This window comes from Melozone crissalis, unplaced genomic scaffold (assembly GCF_028551555.1).
Source record: "Melozone crissalis strain CALT ecotype California unplaced genomic scaffold, PUWL_Pcris_2 ptg000066l_1, whole genome shotgun sequence".
NCBI lineage: Eukaryota > Metazoa > Chordata > Aves > Passeriformes > Passerellidae > Melozone > Melozone crissalis.
The window spans coordinates 311662-331487 of record NW_026535844.1 but is presented as its reverse complement, the minus strand read 5'-3'; the positions used below and the strand labels follow the sequence as shown (position 1 = coordinate 331487).

The following is a 19826-nucleotide window of genomic DNA, read 5'->3' as shown; positions in this document are numbered from 1 at the left end:
CGCGCTGCACGACAGGGCCCCTGTGCCGCCATCTTTATTGAGGGCAATTCTGTGTGCCCCCCAGAGCGCTCCGCGTTGCCTCATAAATCCCGCCAGGAATGGCGGAATCCGTCTGGAAATGGCGGGATGGAGCCTAAATCAACTGGGGATGGATCCTAAATCCCCTGGGATTGAGCCAAAGCGCCCAAATCCTGGAGCTTCCATGGATAAGGGCGCTACTGGAAAGGGCGGGCGCCCAGCCCCTTTCCGGCCCTTCCTGAGGCGGCTCCGCTATTTGCTTGGCGCCGTTCCCGGGGCCGGTTCTGGGCCGGGATTGGCACTGGTCTCGGGGCTCCTTCGCCACCGGAGCGTCCCCAAGGTGTCCCCAAGGTGTCACCAGTAACCATGGAGACCAAAGAGGTGCGATTGGAGGGGTAAATAGGGGAAGATGGCGGGGGAGGGGACCCGGGGACTGGCTCGGTGTGGCAGAGGGGACAGCAGAGGGGACAGCAGAGGGGACAGGAGGGTGGCACAGGGGACAGCAGAGGGGACCGGGGGTGGCAGGGGTTATGAGAGGGTGGCAGAGGGGACAGCAGGGGGGTGGCAGAGTATCGCAACTCAGGACATCCCTCTGGGTGTCCAGAACGGCCAAGAGCCCGGCCAGGGGGCTCAGAAACCCTGGCACAGAGCCCAGAACACCTGTGGGTTTGATTATGACCCGTGGAGAAAATTACCAGCCTTGTACGAAGACCAGCAAGCCACAGCAGTTTAAGTAGCATAATAGTGAAATTATCACAGGGTGAAAAAATAGATTTTTGGGGTTTCTAGAATGGGGGTTTTGGAGGCAAGGTGGAAGGATTTGAGCGTGTCCAGCCTTTCTCCTTCTTCTCTGCCTCCATCTTCTGCTGTGATGTGGGCACTTTTAGATTGGTTTAGAGTAGGAGCTCACTGTCTAACATAGGTGATAGGTATTGGAAAGAAATTGTAAATATTGTACACGTAGTTTTTAGTATAAAGACATAACCCTGCCCCGGGGCCAGGCAGTGTGCCTGGAACTGTCCTGCTGGATGGGCTTCGGCAGGGGAGGAGAAAAATTTTTATAAATAAGATGCAATAAAAAACCTTGATATCTTTTAAGTGCCTGGGCTGGGAAGAGATTTTTCATGTATCTGGGGGTCACAGTGACTTGGACCCTCGAGAGCAGAGGGGACAGCAGAGGGGGCAGGGCGGTGGCAGAGGCTATGAGGGAAGTGGCAGAGGGAACAAGGGAGGGACAGATGGGCAGCAGAGCCCTCCAGGGAGGGGGACAAAGGGGAAGTCTCAGGGGCAGGGGGCACCTCAGTACAACACAGGTGCCACCAGGTCCCTGACACCTTTGCTGTCCCCTCCCCAGCTGTCCCCAGCCCTGCTGCAGCCACAGGTCACTGTGATGGCCACCGTGGGTGAGCTGGTGGCCCTCCTGCCCAAATGGGAGGGGATTCTGCTGCTGAATGACTTCGGAAACTGCGTGTACAGGGACCTGAAGGATTTCATTGAGAACTTTCACGTCACCCTGCACCGCACTGAGGGCACCTGGTGGTACCGCCATGTCAACTCTGATGATGATGACTCTCTCATCCCTCCAAGCCAGGCCCTGGCTGCCTGGGAGAGCACCCCAGGGACCACCCAGTTCTGTGTGATGGGGGCAGCCAACAAGTGGCAGGAGTCGGTGTCTCTGCTTGTGAAAAGCTGGGCCAAGCTGGCCGGGACAGCCACCAAGCTCCGCAACACCTGCAGGGATTTGGCCACCAAAGTGGCTGACAGGGTGGCCAGCACTGACACCCGGGCCAGGGACATGCAGGCCATGGCTGCCCGTTATTGGACAGCTCAGGAAAACATGGGGGAGCTGGGTCAGGCCCTGGGCAGGCAGGAGGAGGCTGAGGTGGTGGCCGGGCGTGAAGCCCAGGGGAGGGAACATGCCATGGAGGCTGCCAGCGAGGCCACCATGGAGAGACAGCGGGTGGAGGCGGCCCTGGGGCTGCTGCAGCGCTTGGTGGCCGCGTGTGACGAAGCCACCGTGCTCCCCCGCGACCTGCGGCGCCTGATGAAGGTCATCAAGGCTGCCCTAGAGAGGACAGATAAGGCGTCCCACAATGTCCGCAAGGACTTGGTGGCCAAGGTGGCCGAGGCCGAGCGGCTGTGTGAGGCCAACGCCCGCCTGGTCAAGGGTCACCTGGAGGGGATGCTTGAGACCATCAAGTTCTTGTTCGATGGTGATCCTGTCAGCTCCGGTGCCTGTGGGGTGGCTGAGCAGTGTCAAAGAGCCATTGAGGACATCCCAAGGCTCCTTCGACCCCCGGGGTGTCCCCAGAGCATCCCCAATTTGTCCCCAATGAGCATGGAGCCCCAAAAGGTGAGAGACGAGGGGATTGGGGGGGGTGGGTAGGGCGCAATGGGGGACGGAAGGGGCACGGGGGCTGGAGGGTGGGGGGGGCAGCGTGGACAAGAGGGTGACAAAGGGGCAAAGAGGACCCCACAGGGGTACGAGGCCACTGCAAGAGGCCGTAAGTGCCACCAGGTCCCTGACACCTCCCCTGTCACCTCTCCAGGTGTCCACTCCACAGCTGCAGGTGCTGGTGGCCGTGGTGGCCACCCTGGGCGAGGTGGTGGCCACTGTGACGGGGCCACACTGGGGCAAGTTCCCAGACTCCCTGTATAAGAACCTGAAGAGATTCACCCAGAGCCTCCGTGCAATCCTGAACCAAGGTGATGTCACCTCCCTGGGCCACCCTGGTGTCCCCTCCCTGAGACAGGCCCTGGGCACCCTCTGGACCACCCCCAGGACCACCCGTGCCAATGTGAGAGCTGCAGCCAGCACCTGGCGGGAGTTGGTGGCCAAGCTCGTGGACAGCTGGGACTGGCTGGCCAGGGAGGCCACCAAGATCCGTGACAACCACAGGAAGGTAATCGCGGAGCAGCAGCTGATGGTGGCCCTGGACAAGGAGGAGGTGACCTGGGGAATGGCCACACACAGTGCCCGGGTGGCAGCAGCCGGCAATAAAGCCAGGGCAGAGGCTGGAGTGGCCACCAGGAGGGGACGTTGGGCAGAGATGGCCCTGGGGCCGCTGCAGTGCTTGGTGGCCACGTGTGACGGAGCCATCTTGTTCAACTGGAACATGGAGTGGCAGCTCAGGGACATCGAGGCCATCCTGAAGGGGACAAACGAGACATCCCCTGATGTCCTTAAGGCCTTGATGGCCACAGTGGCCAAGTTTGAGCAGCTGTGGGAGGCCAGCACGCACCTGGTCAAGGAACACCTTCTAGGGACACTTGAGGTCATTGACAACATCTTCTTCAGTCCCTATGTTGTCCTGGATGGCCCTGGCAGACGCGCAGTGGCCGAGCGGTGCCAAAAAGCCTGGGAAGACATCCCAAGGCTGCTGCAGGAAAGTTTCACATAGGGGCAATGACATCATTGGACACATCGCTGCTGTCACCTGTGCCCTCCCCGTGTAGAATTTGAGACAGATTTGGGGAATTTTACAGGGAATTTTCAGTGATACTGTCCCAAATCCTGCTGGGAATTCCTGGAGTGATGTCACTGGGGACACTCAGGGACACTCAGAGACACTCTGGGAGACGGGACATGGCTGAATGAGTCCCCTCAAGAACTTCCAGCTTTCCACTGTGCAGCAGAGCCAGGTCATAAATTGCAAATTTATGATTGGCTTCTGCAATTCTGCATTGGCTTCTGCAGTTTTGTATTGCCTTTTTGCGCTTTTTTTATTGCCTTTTGCACTTTTGTATTGCCTTTTACACATTGTTATTGATCTGCAGCAATTTGATATGGTATTTGATACTGATATTATCGGTGATTCCTTGTAGCTGCTGGTTGGTGCAATGTAATCTATCAGTTCCTGTATGCACTGTGCAGCTTATAAATAAATAAATAAATAAATAAAAAAATAATATTCTCTTTATAATTCAGACCGGGCTGATCTGAGCTCTGTGTCAGACACATCACTTGACCCCATCGAGAGATGAGTGCTCAATAAATCCACCTACATGTTCCCTGAGGGGAGCACAGCCAGGGAGCTGCTTCAAGGTGCTGTCACTGAGATATTTCCCCTTGAAAATCCTGGGTGGGAGGCAAATACACCCAAGCAGATGGCAAAATTAAAATGATATCAAAGCCTTGTGGTATGTGGGTTAAAACATGGGGTCTCTAAAGCTGTGAATTGGTCAAAGCTTTACCAAATGAGGCAAAATTATGATGAATCACCCACTGATTTTTTAAACAAGTGGAGAGAAACTGCCATCAAGTATACTGATGAATCAGCTGATGGTAAAGCACACCTGCTTTTGTTTTGTGTGGGTCAGGCTTCAAATGACATAAGAAAAGATAAAGGGAGTTGAAGACATGGATAAACTGCTGAAGGTTGCCTGGAAGGTGTTTTGAGATAGGGGCCCAGCTGAAAGAGTTAATCCCAACCTAGCAAGAAGGCAACTCGGGAAAAGTCACCCAAGAAAGCTTCCCCTGTGGAGAAGGACCAGAGAGCATGCTGTAAGAAATGGGGGCATTGGAAAAAGGACTGTCCAGTGCTGAAAGAAAAATCATCAGTCCCTCTTGTAGCAGGGGTCCCCCGTGGGGAATAATGAGCATTGACTCCATGATTGCAGCAGGCTGATCAATCGCTTTGTTATACCATACTTTACTACTAAGAAAAACCCATGGCCCTTGCCAGACAGTCACAACACACTTGTGGATGCAACCAGTCAATCAAGCCAAACAACAATCACCAGTGGCTAGTTGTTCTGGTTTGAAAGCAAAAGCAGTGAGAGACTCCAAGTCAGAAATACAAGTTTTTACACAAAGGGAAAAAACTCCAAAATACATGAAACACAAAAGAAAAATATATATAAATGTATAATGCACATAATAATGTATATAAAAGATATATAGATATATGGATATAGATATATATAAAATACAGAATGAAAACTTACACACAGTTCTCACTTCAAATTAGGTCTCTTTGTGGTACACAAGGGGTTTCCCTGTCCTTCTGCATTACCCACCCACAGTAACCAGGTTCTTGAGGCAAAATGTTGGTGCCCTACGTTGGGTGCCAAAATTATGTTCTGGTGTGAAAGCAAAACCAGTGGGAGACTCCAAGTCAGAAATACAATTTATTAGGAAAAGGGAAAAAAACCCCAAAACACATGCAATAATACAAAATAAAACTACTGACAGAGTCAGAATATATCCTGACACCCTGCTGCTTAGGGCACTGGTAGCAGTCCAGATGAAATGGTCTTGTTGAAGTGGTGATCCTGTAGAAACGATCTGGCAGCTCTTGTCCTCTGGAAACCAGTGGGTAAGGGCTGCCTGTTCTGTCCCAAAGCCTGGATTATTTCCAGTTGGGGATGCTGAGCTCCTCCCCCCTGGGTGGAGCATCTCCCAATGGGCTGATATCATTCTGAGTCATGATTGGTCCTTGATTGCCCATCAAACAGAAATGGCTCCTGGAGGGAGTTATCTCTGAGTCATGGGGCAAGGGATTGAGGGGCCCATTCACAGGAGATAAGGAAAAAACAATGCCTCTGCTGGTCTGAACAGCTCTTGAGGATGGGAATGGAATAAATCTTTATGTTTTAACCTAGGACATAATCCATCCCTTATCCTATTGCCATCTATACCCAAACCAATATTCTGTTACAGTTATACATATCTATAATGCAAAATGAAACTTTATACACAGTTCTTACTTAAATATAGGTCTCCTGGTGGTACACAAGGGGTTTCCCCATCCTTCTGCATTTCCCAATGAGTGAAACCAGGTTCTTGAGAAAAAACCTTGCTACCCCACTTTGAGTGCCAAAATTATGTTCTGGTTAGAAAGCAAAACCAGTGAGAGACTCCAGGCCAGAAATAAAATTTATTAGGAAAAGGGAAAAACCCCAAAAATACATGCAATAGTACAAAATGAAACCACTGATAGAGTCAGAATGCAACCTGACACCCTACTAGTTAGGATGGTGGTGGCAGTCCACATGAAATGGTCTTGTTGAAGTGGTGATCCCGTAGAAAAGATCTGGCAGCTCTTGTCCTCTGGAAACCAGTGGGTAAGGGCTGCCTGTTCAGTCCCAAAGCCCAGATGATATCCAGGTGGGGATGCTGAGCTCCTCCCCCCTGGGCAGAGCATCTCCCATGGGCTGATTGCAGTGGTGCGGCAGTTGTGTTAGTGTCAATCGCCCAGGCTAGCCGGCTAGCAACCGCTAACAGCACGGAGGGGCACTTGTCCCGATAGCTGGGCTTCGGGAGAGCGCCTCAAGCAGACACCCAGCGCTATGGCTGTAGGCGCTGCCAGGTGTGGACGAGACCCAGAATCGCTGCGATGAACAGGAATAAAGAGCGCTCTCCCTTTTGGGGCAAAGTCCGGCTTTAATGATATCCAGGGGAGCCAACAAAACGAAGAGGATTTGACAGTTGATACATGTGGTTATAACGGGAGTGGATGGTAGGGTGGAACCAGCACAGAGACCAATGGGAATCCAGGCGGGAAAGGGGTACAAGGGATTGACATACACAGGAGACCAATGGGTACAGCTAGGAAGGGGGGCCCCAGTCCCTGACCCAATCACTTCAAACCCTGGAGAGAAGCTTCTGGAGAAAAGGGAGTGAGCAGGGAGTGACTGGCAGGGCCCTGGGGAGGAGTAGGGGAAAGGATACATTGAGTTGTCAGGGTAACCAGGGAGGAGTAGAACTGGATACATCTGGCGCCATGGGGACCAGAAAGATTGACATTTAACTGGGACAGGTGTTGCCTTCAAGGCGTGGCGACCTGGTTCTTAGTCCGGCACAGTGGCCCAATGCCCAGGATCACTAGGTCCATATGCTCCTGACACCAACGTGGTGGACAGCAAATGGCGTTTATTGAGGGGTCACAGGGGTCCTTTATAGCTTGGGCAGTCAGTGTCATTTCCTTCTGCTCACGTCCGGCTGGGTGCGGCCAGGCACAGAGCAAAGGTCTGACTGCAGGGGAGGGGGGATATCCTGACTGACCGTATAGCCCGATTTCTTCCGCACGCATGTCCCTAACTCTCCACAGAGAGGAGGGAGAACCTGGGCAGAACCGTTTCAACATGGTGAGAAACAGAGCATTCCAACTTCAAACAAAGGGAGAACAAATCAAGCAAAGGGAGAGTAAAACAAACACACCACAACAGGCTGATATTGTTCTGAGTCACGATTGGTCCTTGATTGCCCATCCAACAGAAATGGCTCCTGGAGGGAGTTATCTCGGAGTCATGGAGCAAGGCACTGATGGGCTCATTAATAGGAGATAAGGAAAAAAACAAAGTCATATCACCCTGTTTTTTTAAGTTTGTCTAAGCCTTCCGATGTTTACATTCTTGTAAGGTACTTTCTCACACAGTTTATGTAAATACCTTATTGTTTTGCTTTCTTTTATGGAGGAGGAGAAGAAATTTGATGGACTGTTGGTTTCTTCAGTGTCATTGGAGAGGTAGCACTTTCACCCTGCAATCCACTGTCACTTTTGGAAATCTGTAAATGTTGGTGGCAGAAATTAAGTGTGCTCTTTTTTACCTTGGGACAATGGTGTGTCCACATTGTGTTATTTCCTGTTCTGTAGCGACATCTGGTGGCTGCCGTGTGTCGAACAGCCACGGGTGAGGTCATATCGTTTTACTCCCCTCCTTGCTCTGGCGTGGTGACTGTGAGCCGTTCGGCACTTTGCCTGCAGCTCTTGTGATAATGGCAAATCCTGTGGGTTTCATGGAGGATTCTCTGGTTTTGGACCTCTGGAAGGGTCTCAGGGAGCGGAAATGGATTTCTGTTTCCTGGAGTGATTTTGAAAGATTATTTCTGTGGGCCAGAGAGCATGGGTTTTTTTCTAACCCTGCAGAGGCATTCTCTGGGGAGGCATGGTCTCTCATGGGAGGCCAAGCGCTTTTTGATGATGGCATGATAGACGTGGGATCACTGCAGGTGCAGTGGAAAAAGTTTGACGTGACTTGACGGAGTTCTGGGTTTTGTAGCTCTCGGAGTTCCCAGGGGATCCATTCTGTCTCAGATGTGGATGAGGGGGTGTAAGAGCCTAAATGAGGGATGTGGGACCCCAGGCAGCTCTTCATAATGCAGTTTAGTACATCCAAGGTATTACAGCAGTCCAGGGTCAAGGGTGACAGATCCTGTGCCTACATGTCAGCTCCAGCTGCAGGCAGGCCTGGAGACCCACACCCCTCACTGAGGCTTTTACTATTGGTGGCACCCCACTTTGGGCGCCACTGTAAGAGCCTAAATGAGAGATGTGGGACTCCATGTGGCTCTTCAAAATGGAGTTTATTGTATCGAAGGTGTTACAGCAGTCCAGGGTCATGGGTGACAGAGCCTGTGCCTACAGCTGTGTCAAGGTTTGACACTGGCACAATGCCAAATGCCCCCCATGAAAATACACCTACTCTGGTGTCTGCTGTGAGATTTTGACCAGGAATAAACAAAGCAGGCTCCCACTTGAAAAAAAAGAAAAGTTTATTAACTAAACTACACAAACAATTACTAAACTACACACAAAAGAAAGAAAAAAACACAAGGAAAATGAAAACCTCACAAAAACACTCTCCTCCTCCTCCTCCCCCCCAAATTCCCAATACGATGCAATCCAAAATCAATTCTGGGTCCAGCACCACCCTTTAGAATGCTCAACTTTCAGTTCCTCAAGAGGAGAGGGAGTCCTTCCATGTGTCGTGGTGGCCTTTTCCGTACTTGTTCCGGTGCTCTCACCACCGAACCAAAATCAGGGCTGCTTCCAGGGTTGTCTTTTTTTAAGGATGCTGTATCCAGTTCCAGAGAAGCACAGTATCTCACCTTTGGGACATCTGTCCCCCCCATATTTTATATACCCCCTGGGGCCAAGGGGTACCCACACTGAATCTTCTTTGGCTCTGGGACATTTCTCCCCCTGGACTCAGTCTCTGTATTACACGGAAACATAGCTCTGTCCATGGCTACACAAAAGAGTCCAGCATAAAATGCCACTCCATGTTCTCCATCTTTCCAACATCTCTCACTCTCTCTCTCTCTGGTCCAGACCTTCATCACTCGTCTAGGAAGGGTTAATGTTCTGTGAAGTTTTCATTGTCCAAAAAAAGGGTTAAAAACTCCTCCAAGCGGCTGGACTCCTGGCTGCACCCCCCCCCAACATCTCCTCAGCCGGGCTGCCTGCTGCCGGCACATGTTTACTGAATTTCAAGGTAACGGCACACAAACACAGGCTGCACTCTCTCTCTCTCTGTCTGTCTCCAAGGGGATGGGGACAGGCTGCCCATTGCTTCCCGGCATTTCTTTACTTCTTTCTTCCACCCTTGGGGGGGGGGGCAGGCCTACCTCTCCCGGGCCGGGCCGCATGGCTTTTCCCCTCCCCCTGCCCAGCCAGCAACTGGGCCGGGGGGAGAGACTCAACTCCGTCCCGCCGGAAGTCCAAAGAGGAACTGCCAGGGGGAGAGCCCTGCTTTTACCCTGTGTTCTCGGAGGTGGATCCCAATGCCCAGTGGTTAGGGCCAGATGGCAATATTCAAATCTGAGCACTCATTGGCCCCATCCACAGCATCCCAGAAATCCTGTTTCCGGGTCAAACCATGACAAGCTGTCAGGTCCAGCTGCAGGCAGGCCTGGAGGCACACATCCCTTTATCAGGCTCTTACTAAGGGCACCCCACATTGGGCGCCACTGTAGGAGCCTAAATGAGGGATGTGGGACTCCATGTGGCTCTTCAAAATGCAGTTTATTACATCCAAGATGTTACAGCAGGTCAGGGTCATGGGTGACAGAGCCTGTGACCACAGCTCTCATTCAGGCTCTTTCTAATCCCTCTTACTAATGGTGCCCCACTTGGGTGCCACCGTAAGAGCCAGACTGAAAGATGCAGGAGTCCAGGCAGCTCTTCAAAATGCAGTTTATTACATCCAAGGTGTTACAGCAGTCCAGGGTCATGGGTGACAGATCCGGTGTCTACAGCTGTCAGCTGCCAGCTGCAGGCAGGCCTGCAGACCCTTTGGTTTTGGTTACATTGCATTAGATACTTTTCTTTGCTGAGCATCTTAATACAGCAGAACCAATTTATACCTTAACCTTTACCTATAGCCTATCATAACTACTATAATCATCATATTCATGTTACTATTCTCCAATCACTAAAAGTTAGTACATTACAGTTCAAGATAGAAGGTATTTTTCAGTTCTCTTGCAGTGGAAAATTCTGAGACTGTTTTTCTATTTGCATCATCGGTGGGCTTGTTTGCCTGTGCTATCTTTCTGCTTGGTAAAAACATCTTCTTGTTTGTGGTGGGTTTATCCTTTGCTCTAAGCCATAAAAACCCCTTCTAACGAACACACCCTATGCCTCCTTGGTTATCCAGTAAGACTGGCTCAGCAATTCTTTTCTTCTGTATCAAAACTTGCTTCCATCTCTATTCCTTCTCCAGATTCTACATTGAAAAATTTTTCTGTCCAGCACACACACTTGTGAGACTTTCTTCTCATACTTTCATCCTTCCCAACAGAAGTGGGTTTCCCATCCCACCTTCCCATGTCTTCCCCATGGTCACACAGACAGAACCACAGGTCAGCCCGTGGGGTGCACCCTCTCTGTCGAGCTGGGGGATGTTGGGCTCTGACTTTGGGGCCTGTGACTCACATGGGTGCTGCATTGATCTTCCTCACCTCCTCCCTCATCTCCCTCATCTCCTCTTTGAGTTCCTTGAGCACAGCAGGGACATGAGCCTGCATGGGGCCATTGATCATACTCTCATAATATCTGTGAAAAACACCAATCACTTCTTGTTTTTAGAATTTTAAAAGTTTAATAATAATAAAATTATTATAAAAATAGTAATACAATTGGTAATAAAAATTTGAAAATTGGGATTAAAAAAGAGTAATGAAAATTTGGAACATTGGGATTAGGACAATACAAGACAATAAAAATAAAGAGTTATGAAGAGTCCAGGTACCTCTTTCTGGGCAGAATAAGCCCAAAAAAGGGACACCCAGTAACAGAAGATTAATCCTTAAAAGCTTAAAACCAATAGCCTGTTGTATAATCATACACCTCCTATGTGATGCATAAATTCCATTCAAACAAAGGATTCTGCCTGGTCAGTGCCAACTACTTTCTCTGAATCCTGGCTTCATGGCTGAGCGAGGCAGGAAGAAGTTGGTTTCTTCTGATAAGGGAGCAATAAATTCTTTTTTTCTGAAAGATTTAGGTGTCCTGAGGCTGTTATCTCAGTGGAAGTACCTTATTTGTCCCTTTTGAAAAAAGTATCTTACGTAGCCTAGTTTCTATTTTAACATTATGTTATAATCTAAAACAATATTTAGCACACTACTTAAAAAAATTAATACAGCATCACGTTCTAACATAACACATATAATATTCATTTTAATATTTGCCAAAAGCCAATCATAAAATACGCATTTTTCACAATTTCTAAGCTTGTTGGTGACAGAGCCCACTGCCTCTCGGTTGGTATCAGCATCAGTCATTCCAATGAAGGTGGTGTATTGAGATGGCCCCAGATTTGCCAGACTCCACAACATTTGCCCTGTGCACCTGACCTTGTCGAGGTCATTTTCATGCTGTCCATCCCTCCCAAAGAGTACCTCCAATACTGCCACTTCTCTCAGCTGTTGGATCCCTTTCGCAAGGGTGTGATGGCATTTTAATTTTGCCATCTGCTCGGGTGTATTTCCATTCCACCAAGGGTTTTCAAGGGGAAATATCTCAGTGACAGCACCTTGAAACAGCTCCCTGGCTGTGCTCCCCTCAAGGAACATTGGGATGGATTTATTGAGCACTCGTCTGTCAATGGGGTCAGTGATGTGTCTGACACAGAGTTCAGATGAGCCTGGTCTGATTTATATAGAGAATATTATTAATTATTTAGTTAATTAATTAATTTACAGGCTGTACGGTGCACACATGAACTGATAGATAGTACTGCAACAACCAGCAGCTATAAGGAATCACTGATAATCAATATCAGTATCAAATACCGTATCAAATTGTTGGTGATTAATAACAATGTGCAAAAGGCAATCAAAAATGCAAAAGGCAATAAATAAATTGTCATTTATGACCCGGCTGGTCTGCAAGCACAGTGGAAACCTGGAAGCTGCTGAGGGGACTCATTCACCCCTGTCCCCTGTCCCTGAGTGTCATCAGAGTGTCCCTGAGTAGCTCTGAGTGTCCCCAGTGTCCCCAGACTGTCCCCTGAGTGTCCCCAGAGACATCAATCCAGGAATTCCCATCAGGATTGGGGTAATTTCAAAGAAAATTCCCCAGATTTATCTCAAATACTGCACAGGGAGGGCACAGGTGACAGCAGCCATGTCCCCAATGACGTCACTGCCATGATGACATCACAGCAGTGACATCACTGTCTCTGCAGCAGCCTCGGGATGTCCTCAATGGCTTTTTGGCACTGCTCGGCCACCACGTGGCTGCTGGGCTCATTGGGGCCACCATGACCATCATAGGGACTCAAGAGGAGGTCATGGATGTTCCCAAGTGTCTCCAGCAGGTGATGCTTGAACAGGCGGGCGCTGGCCTGCCACAGCTGCTCAAACTTGGCCACCGCAGCCACCAAGGCATCGGGGACATCGAGGGATGCGTCATTTGTCCCCTCTAGGGCAGCCTCGACTTCCCCGAGCCCGCACTGCAGTTCCGAGAGGAACAACGTGGCTCTGTCATGTGTGGCCACCAAGTGCTGCAGTGGCTCCAGGGCCACCTCTGCCCAATGTCTCCTCTTGATGGCCACCCTTCTCCGCCTGGTGGCCACCACATTCTCTTCCATGGCCTCGTTGGGGGCCACTGCCATCTGGGCATTGCGTGTGGCCTCCACTGAGGCCTCCCCATCCCTGTCCAGGGCCACCATGAGCTGCTGGGCTGTGGCTGCCAGGTTGTCCTCAGCTGTCCCCCTGCGGGTGGCCTTGTCCTGCGGATCCCCGGCTCAGGCGGGTGCTGTGTTCTTGCAGGTGTCACGGAGCTCAGTGGCCTCCCTGGCCACCTGGTCCCAGCTCTTCTCAAGTGCAGCCACCAAATCCTGCCAGGCGCTGTCCGCGGCTCTCACATCGGCCCAGGTGGCCCCAGGGGTGGCCAGGGCCTGGCCCAGGGAGGGGACACCAGGGTCTGGCCCAGGGAGGTGACACCGGGGTGTTCCAGGCCCTTATGGAGGCTCCAGGTGAAGATCCTCAGGGCCCCGTGCAGCAACTTTGGGGGCACACAGCGCCTCACGCCCCGGCGTGGCCCAGTCACAGTGGCCACCACCTCACCCAGGGTGGCCACCACAGACACCAGAGCCTCCAGCAGCTGGGGAGGGGACAGCTGGGGAGGGGACAGGGGAGGTGTCAGGGACCTGGAGGCATTTGTGACCCTCTTTCAGTGGTGCCTGTACCCTCCTGGTGTCCCCTCTGTCCCCTCCCTGGAGGGCTCTGCTGTCCCCTGTCCCAGTGCCATGCACTCCTCCCCTCTGCCACCCACTGCCACCCTCCCCACTGTCTCCTCAGCCACCCACTACCACCACAGCTGTAGCCCCTGCCATCCCACGCTGTCCCTTCTGCCACAGCCTCCCCAGCCCCCGTGTCCACCCTCCCCCCGTCATCCCCATCCCCCACTGCCCCATTGTCCCTCTTTCCCCTCCATGCCTCTGTCACCTCCTCTCCCCTCCTGCCACCCCTCATATCCCCTCCATTCCCCATTGCCCCCTCCCCCTGCAGTGTTCCCTCTGTCCCCATCTCTCTCGCCCCCAATCACACCTTTTGGAGCTCCAGGCTCACTGGGGACACTCCGGGGGTCGAAGAAGACTTGGGATGTCATTGATGGCTCACTGGCACCTCTCGGCCACCCGACAGGCACTGAGGCTGGTGGGACCACCAGTGAACAACTGGATGGTGTCTGGAACTGCCCCCAGCAGGTGATCCTTGGCCAGGCGGGCGTTGGCCTCCCACAACCGCTCGGCCTCGGCTGCCTTGGCCACCCAGCCCTCGAGGATATCAAAGAATCCCTCATATGTCCATATCAGGGCGGCCTCAATGTCCCCAACCCTGTGCTGCAGCTCCCGGGGGAACGTGGTGGCTTCGTCACACGCGGCCACCAAGCGCTCCAGCAGCCCCAGGGCCGCCTCCAGCCGCTGTCTCACCATGGTGGCCCTTGTTGCCTCGCTGGCAGCCACTATGGCCTCTTCCCTCACCCAGGATTCATGCCCAGCCACCACCTCGGCCCCCTCCTCCCTGCCCAGGGCCTGACCCAGTTCCACCATGTTTTCCTGAGCTGTCCCATCACGGGCAGCCTCATCCTGCAGCTCCCTGGCCTGGGCGGTGGCAGTGGCCGCCCTGTCGGCCGCCTCAGTGACCACATTTCTGCAGGTGTTGTGGAGCTTGATGGCCTTCCTGGGCAGCTTGGCCCAGCTTTTCACAAGCACAGACACCGACCGCTGCCACTTCCTGGCTGCCATTGTCAGATCATCCCGGGTGGTCCATGGGGTCCTGTCATAGGCAGCCAGGACCCCGCTCAGGGAGGTGAGAGGGTCACCATCATCGTGGCTGACATTGCGGCACCACCAGGTGCCCTCAGTGCAGCACAGGGTGACCCAGAGGCTCTCAGTGAAGTCCACCAGGTCCCAGTACAGGCTCGCTGTGGACATGGGCAGCATCTCCTCGTCCTGCCTGGGCAGGGTGGCCAGCAGCTCACCCAGGATGGCCACCACGGTGACCTGTGGCTGCAGCAGGGCCGGGGACAGCTGGGGAGGGGACAGGGGAAGTGTCAGGGACCTGGGGGCATTTGTGGCTTTCTGGGGTGGCCCCCTGCCCGTGAGGGGTCCCCTTTATCCCCTCTATCCCTTTTTCAGCCTCTTGTTCCCGCTGCCTCACTCTGCCTCTCCACTTGTAGCCTCTCCCACCCCCTGCCCCTCTGCTGTCCCCTCTGCCACCCCCAACACCCCCCGTGTCCCCCCTATACCCCATTACCCCCTCCCCTCGCCCCCACAGTGTTCCCTCTGTCCCGTTCCGCCCCCATCACACCTCTTGGCACTCCATGCTCACTGGAGACACGTTGGGGACACCTTGGGGACGCTCTCGGGGTTGAAGGAGCCTTGGGATGTCCTCGATGGCTCTTTGGCACCGCTCCGCCACCCCAAAGGCACTGGGGCTGACGGGTTCACCATCGACATAGAACTTGATGATGTAGTCAAGCGTCTCCTCCAGGTGATCATTGGCCAGGCGGTTGTTGGCCTCCCACAGCCGCTCAGCCACGGCCACCCTGGCCACCAAGTCCTCAGGGACATCGGATGATGCCTCATTTTTCCCCTTCAGGCTGGTCTTGATGTCCCCAACCCTGTGCTGCAGCTCCTGGGTGAACGCGGTGGCTTCGTCACACGCAGCCACCAAGCGTTCCAGCAGCCCCAGGGCCACCTCCACCCGCTGTCTCACCATGGTGGCCCTTCTTGCCTTGCTGGCAGCCACTATGGCCTCTTCCCTCACCTTGGCTTCATGCCCGGCCACCACCTCATCCCCCTCCTCCCTGCCCAGGGCCTGACCCAGCTCCACCATGTTTTCCTGAGCTGTCCCATAATGCGCAGCCTCGTCCTGCAGCTCCCTGGCTGGGGCGGTGGCAGGGGCTGCCCTGTCGGCCACCTCAGCGGCCACCTCCCTGCAGGCGTTGTGGAGCTTGGTGGCCTTCCTGGGCAGCCTGGCCCAGCTGTCCACAAGCAGAGACACCGCCTCCTGCCACTCGCTCGCTGCTATTTTCACATTGAACCAGGTGGTCCATGGGGTGCTCTTGTAGGCGGCCAAGGCCTGGCTCAGGGAGGTGAGAGGGTCAGTAAAAGAGGAGTTATTGCGGTGGTACCAGGTGTCATCAGTGTAGTACAGGGTGTTGTGGAACTCCTCGGTGAAATCCACCAGTTCACTGTACAGGCACCTTGGGGACTCGAGCACCATCAGCATCTCCTCATCCCGCCTGTGCAGGGTGTCCAGCAGCTCAACCAGGATGGCCACCATGGTGACCTGTGGCTGCAGCAGGGCCGGGGACAGCTGGAGAGGGGACAGAGGAGGTGTCAGGGACCTGATGGCACTTACGGCTCCTGGGGTGGTCCCCTGCCCCCAAGAGGTCCCCTTTGTCCTCTCCATTCCTTTGTCAGCCCCTTGTTCCCTCGGCCACCCCCTCCCTCTCCCCTCATAGCCCCTCCCACCACCTGCTCCCCACCCCACCCCGCCAGCCCCCGTGTCCCTCCCCCTCGTGTACACCCCATCTCCCATTGCCCCCTCCCCCCCCGTCACCTCCCCCCTTCCTGCCACTCTCTCCTGTCCCCTTTGCGACACCCTTTCCCACCCCTGCCCTCCCCCCATCGCACCTCTGGGGACACCGTGGGGATGCTCTGGGGATGCTCCAGGGGTCGAAGGAGCCTTGGGATGTCATCGATGGCTCTTTGGCACCGCTCGGCCACCCCACAGGCACTGGGGTTGGTGGAACCACCAGTGAAATAGAACTTGATGATGTCTGGAAGTGTCCCCAGCAGGTGATCCTTGGCCAGGCGGGCGTTGGCCTCCCACATCCGCTCGGCCTCGGCCACCTTGGCCACCAAGTCGTCAGGGACATCGGGGGACGCCTCATTTGTCCCCCTCAGGGCGGCCTCAATGTGCCCAACCCTGCGCTGCATCTCCCGGGGGAACGCGGTTGCTTCGACACACGCAGCCACCAAGCGCTCCAGCAGCCCCAGGGCCGCCTCCACCCGCTGTCTCACCATGGTGGCCCTTGTTGCCTCGCTGGCAGCCACCCTGGCATCTCTCCTCAACTGGGCTCCATGCCCGGCCACCACCTCGGCCCCCTCCTCCCCTCCCAGGGCCTGACTCAGCTCCCCCATGTTTTCCTGAGCTGTTCCATAACGGGCAGCCGCTTCCTGCAGCTCCCTGGCCCGGGCAGCGGCAGCGACAGCCATGTCGGCTGCCTCACTGGCCACCCCTCTGCACGTGTTGCGGAGCTCAGTGGCTTTCCTGGCCAGCTGGGCCCAGCTGTCCACTGGCCCAGCCACCGCCCACTGCCACTTCAGGGCTGCCCATGTCACACACTTCCAGGTGGTCCGTGGGGTGCTCTTGTAGGCGGCCAGGGCCCGCCTCAGGGAGGTGACAGGGTCATCACCATCCACGGTGACATTGTGGCGCCGCCAGGCGTCATCAGTGCGGTACAGGGTGGCCCGGAGTTCCCTGGTGAATTTCACCACGTGTCGGTACAAGCTCACTGCGGACCCGAGCAGAGTGTCGTTCTCCCTGGGCAGGGTGGCCAGCAGCTCACCCAGGATGGCCACCACGGTGACCTGTGGCTGCAGCAGGGCCGGGGACAGCTGGGGAGGGGACAGGGGAGGTGTCAGGGACATGGTGGCACTTACGGCCTCCTGGGGTGGCCCCCTGCCCCGAGGGGACCTTTTTGCCCCTCCGTGGAGAGCTCTGCTACCCGTCTGTCCCTCTCTTGTTCCCGCTGCCACCCCTGCCCCTTCCCTCGTAGCCTCTGCCACCCTCCTGCCCCCACTGCTGTCCCCTCTGCCACCCTCTGCTGTCCTCTCTGCCACCCCCCCGCCAGCCCCCGTATCCTCTCCCCTCGCTCACTGCCCCTTTTCACCACCCCACGTTTCCCCTCCTCTGCCCCCCCGGTCACACCTCTTTGGGCTCCATGCTCACTGGGGACACGTTGGGCACGCTCCGGTGGCAAAGGAGCCCCGGGACGGACTCTGGTCCCGGCCCAGAACCGGTCCCGGGAACGGCGCCGAGAAAAGGCGGAGCCGCCTCAGGAAGGATGGGAAAGGGGCCGGGCGCCCGCCCTTTCCAGTACCGCCCTTTTCCATGGAAGCTCGAGGATTTGCGCGCTTTGGCTCAATCCCAGGGGATTTAGGATCCATCCCCAGTGGATTTAGGCTCCGTCCAGGCATTTCCAGGCGGATTCCGCCGTTCCCGGAGGGATTTATGAGGGATCGCGGAGCGCTCCGAGGAGCGGCCGGAACTGCCCTCAACAAGATGGCGGCGCTGCTTCATGAAAAGGGCAAGAGCTGTCCTGGCTCTCTTTAGAGACCCCAGGGGTCCTGCAGGGTTTTCGGCCGAGTCTGGGGGGATTTAAGCGGAATTATGGGGGGATTTAGGCTGAATTTGGGGAATTTAAGTGGAATTTGGAATCCCCGTTGCTCTGCCCACCTGTGGGAGCATATCCAGGACCGGGCGGAACTGCCCTCACGCAAAATGGCGGCGATGCCTCACGCCAGAGACGGGCAGTTTGGGCTAGTTGAGCTTGGTAGCGCTCCTGGGAGACACTTCTGGGTGGATTTGGGCCCTTTGGTTGAATGCCAGGGGATTTAGGCTCCATCCCGCAATTTTCAGGCCGGTTCCGCCGTTCCCGGCTGGATTTATGAAAAAACGCGGAGCGCTCTGAGGAGCCCACAGAATTGCCCTCAACAAAGATGGCGGCACAGCGGCCCTGTCGTGCAGCGCGGATTAATCAGAAGCTGTGCCTGACAGAAGTACTGGCAGAAGTCGCCCCCGCGGCGGCATCGGGCGGCCGCTTCCGGCAGAACCGCGGGGCATTGTGGGCATTGTGGTCCAGGTGGTGCCCATCGGCGGCGGAGCGGGGTCGAGGCCAGTAGTGCCGGTGGCTGTACGGTGGCTGAGCGGTGCCAAAAAGCCATCGAGAACATCCCAAGGCTGCTGCAAGAAAGTTTCACGTAGGGACAGTGACATCATCAGGGACATCGCTGCTGTCACCTCTGCCCTTCCCTTGATGTATTTGAGACAGATTTGGGGAATTTTCTGGGAATTTTCAATGATACTGTCCCAAATCCTGATGGGAATTCCTGGGGTGATGTCACTGGGGATCTCAGCAGCACGCCGGGACAGTCTGGGGACACTCAGAGACACTCAGGGAGAGGGGACATGGCTGAATGAGTCTCGTCAAGACCTTCCAGCTTTCCACTGTGCCTGCAGCTCAGTTGGGCCTTAAATGACAACTTAATAATTGCCTTTTGCACAATTTTATTGATAACCAGCAATTTGATATGGTGTTTGATAGTGATATTGATTATTGGTGATTCCTTGTAGCTGCTGGTTGGTGCAATATAATCTATCAGTTCATGTGTGCAGCATACCACTATAAATTCATTAATTAATTAATGACCTCTTTATAAATCAGACTAGGGTGGTCAAACTCTGTGTCAGACAAATCACTGACCCCATTGAGAGATGAGTGCTCAATAAATCCATCCCAACGTTCCTTGAGGGGAGCACAGCCAGGGAGCTGCTTCAAGGTGCTGTCACTGAGATATTTCCCTTTGAAAACCCTGGGTGGGATGCAAATACACGTGAGCAGATGGCAAAATTAAAATGATATCAAAGCCTCGTGGAATGTGGGTTAAAACATGGGGTCTCTAAAGCTATAAATTGGTCAAAGCTTTACCAAGTGAGGCAAAATGATGATGAATCACCCACTGAATTTTAAAGAGGTGAAGAGAAACTGCCATCAAATATAAAGATGCAGATCCTGAATCAGCTCATGGTAAAGCATATCTGGTTTTGTTTTGTGTGGGTCAGGCTTCAAATGATATAAGAAGAAAAGATAAAGGGAGTTCAAGGCATGGATAAACTGCTGGAGGTTGCCTGGAAGGTGTTTTGAGACAGGGGCCCAGCTGAAAGAGTTAATCCCAACCTAGCAAGAAGGCAACTCAGGGAAAGTGACCCAAGAAAGCTTCCCCTCCGGAGAAGGCTCAGAGTGCATCCTGTAAGAAATGGGAGCATTGGAAAAAGGACT

The 19826-nt window shown here is 54.1% G+C and overlaps 2 protein-coding genes across 2 annotated transcripts; one reads left to right on the top strand and one right to left on the bottom strand.

Annotated features, from left to right (window-relative positions):
* The first annotated feature begins 1387 nt into the window (after nucleotides 1–1387).
* Nucleotides 1388–3419, top strand: LOC128945547 (uncharacterized). The gene is made up of 2 exons (XM_054289295.1): nucleotides 1388–2371; nucleotides 2568–3419. The coding sequence occupies exons 1-2, from the start codon at nucleotides 1409–1411 to the stop codon at nucleotides 3417–3419; spliced, it is 1815 nt and encodes a 604-aa protein (XP_054145270.1). The 5' UTR covers nucleotides 1388–1408.
* Nucleotides 3420–15058: 11639 nt separating this feature from the next.
* On the bottom strand, nucleotides 15059–17770 carry LOC128945546 (uncharacterized). The gene is made up of 4 exons (XM_054289294.1): nucleotides 17696–17770; nucleotides 17111–17382; nucleotides 15473–16075; nucleotides 15059–15274 (listed from the first exon to the last, which is right to left on the bottom strand). Exons 3-4 carry the CDS (start codon nucleotides 16040–16042, stop codon nucleotides 15059–15061), a joined length of 786 nt encoding a protein of 261 aa, XP_054145269.1. The 5' UTR covers nucleotides 16043–16075; nucleotides 17111–17382; nucleotides 17696–17770.
* Between the last annotated feature and the right edge of the window lie 2056 nt (nucleotides 17771–19826).

Excerpts from the sequence above, each read along its gene's own strand:
- LOC128945547 (XM_054289295.1), top strand. The coding sequence starts at position 1,409 with ATGGCCACCGTGGGTGAGCTGGTGGCCCTCCTGCCCAAATGGGAGGGG. Across the intron at positions 2,372-2,567 it reads TGAGCATGGAGCCCCAAAAG|GTGTCCACTCCACAGCTGCA; the intron begins GTGAGAGACGAG and ends TCACCTCTCCAG.
- LOC128945546 (XM_054289294.1), bottom strand. The coding sequence starts at position 16,042 with ATGGTGGCCATCCTGGTTGAGCTGCTGGACACCCTGCACAGGCGGGAT. Across the intron at positions 15,275-15,472 it reads AGGCAAGAAGGGCCACCATG|GCCAACAACCGCCTGGCCAA; the intron begins GTGAGACAGCGG and ends CGGCTGTGGGAG.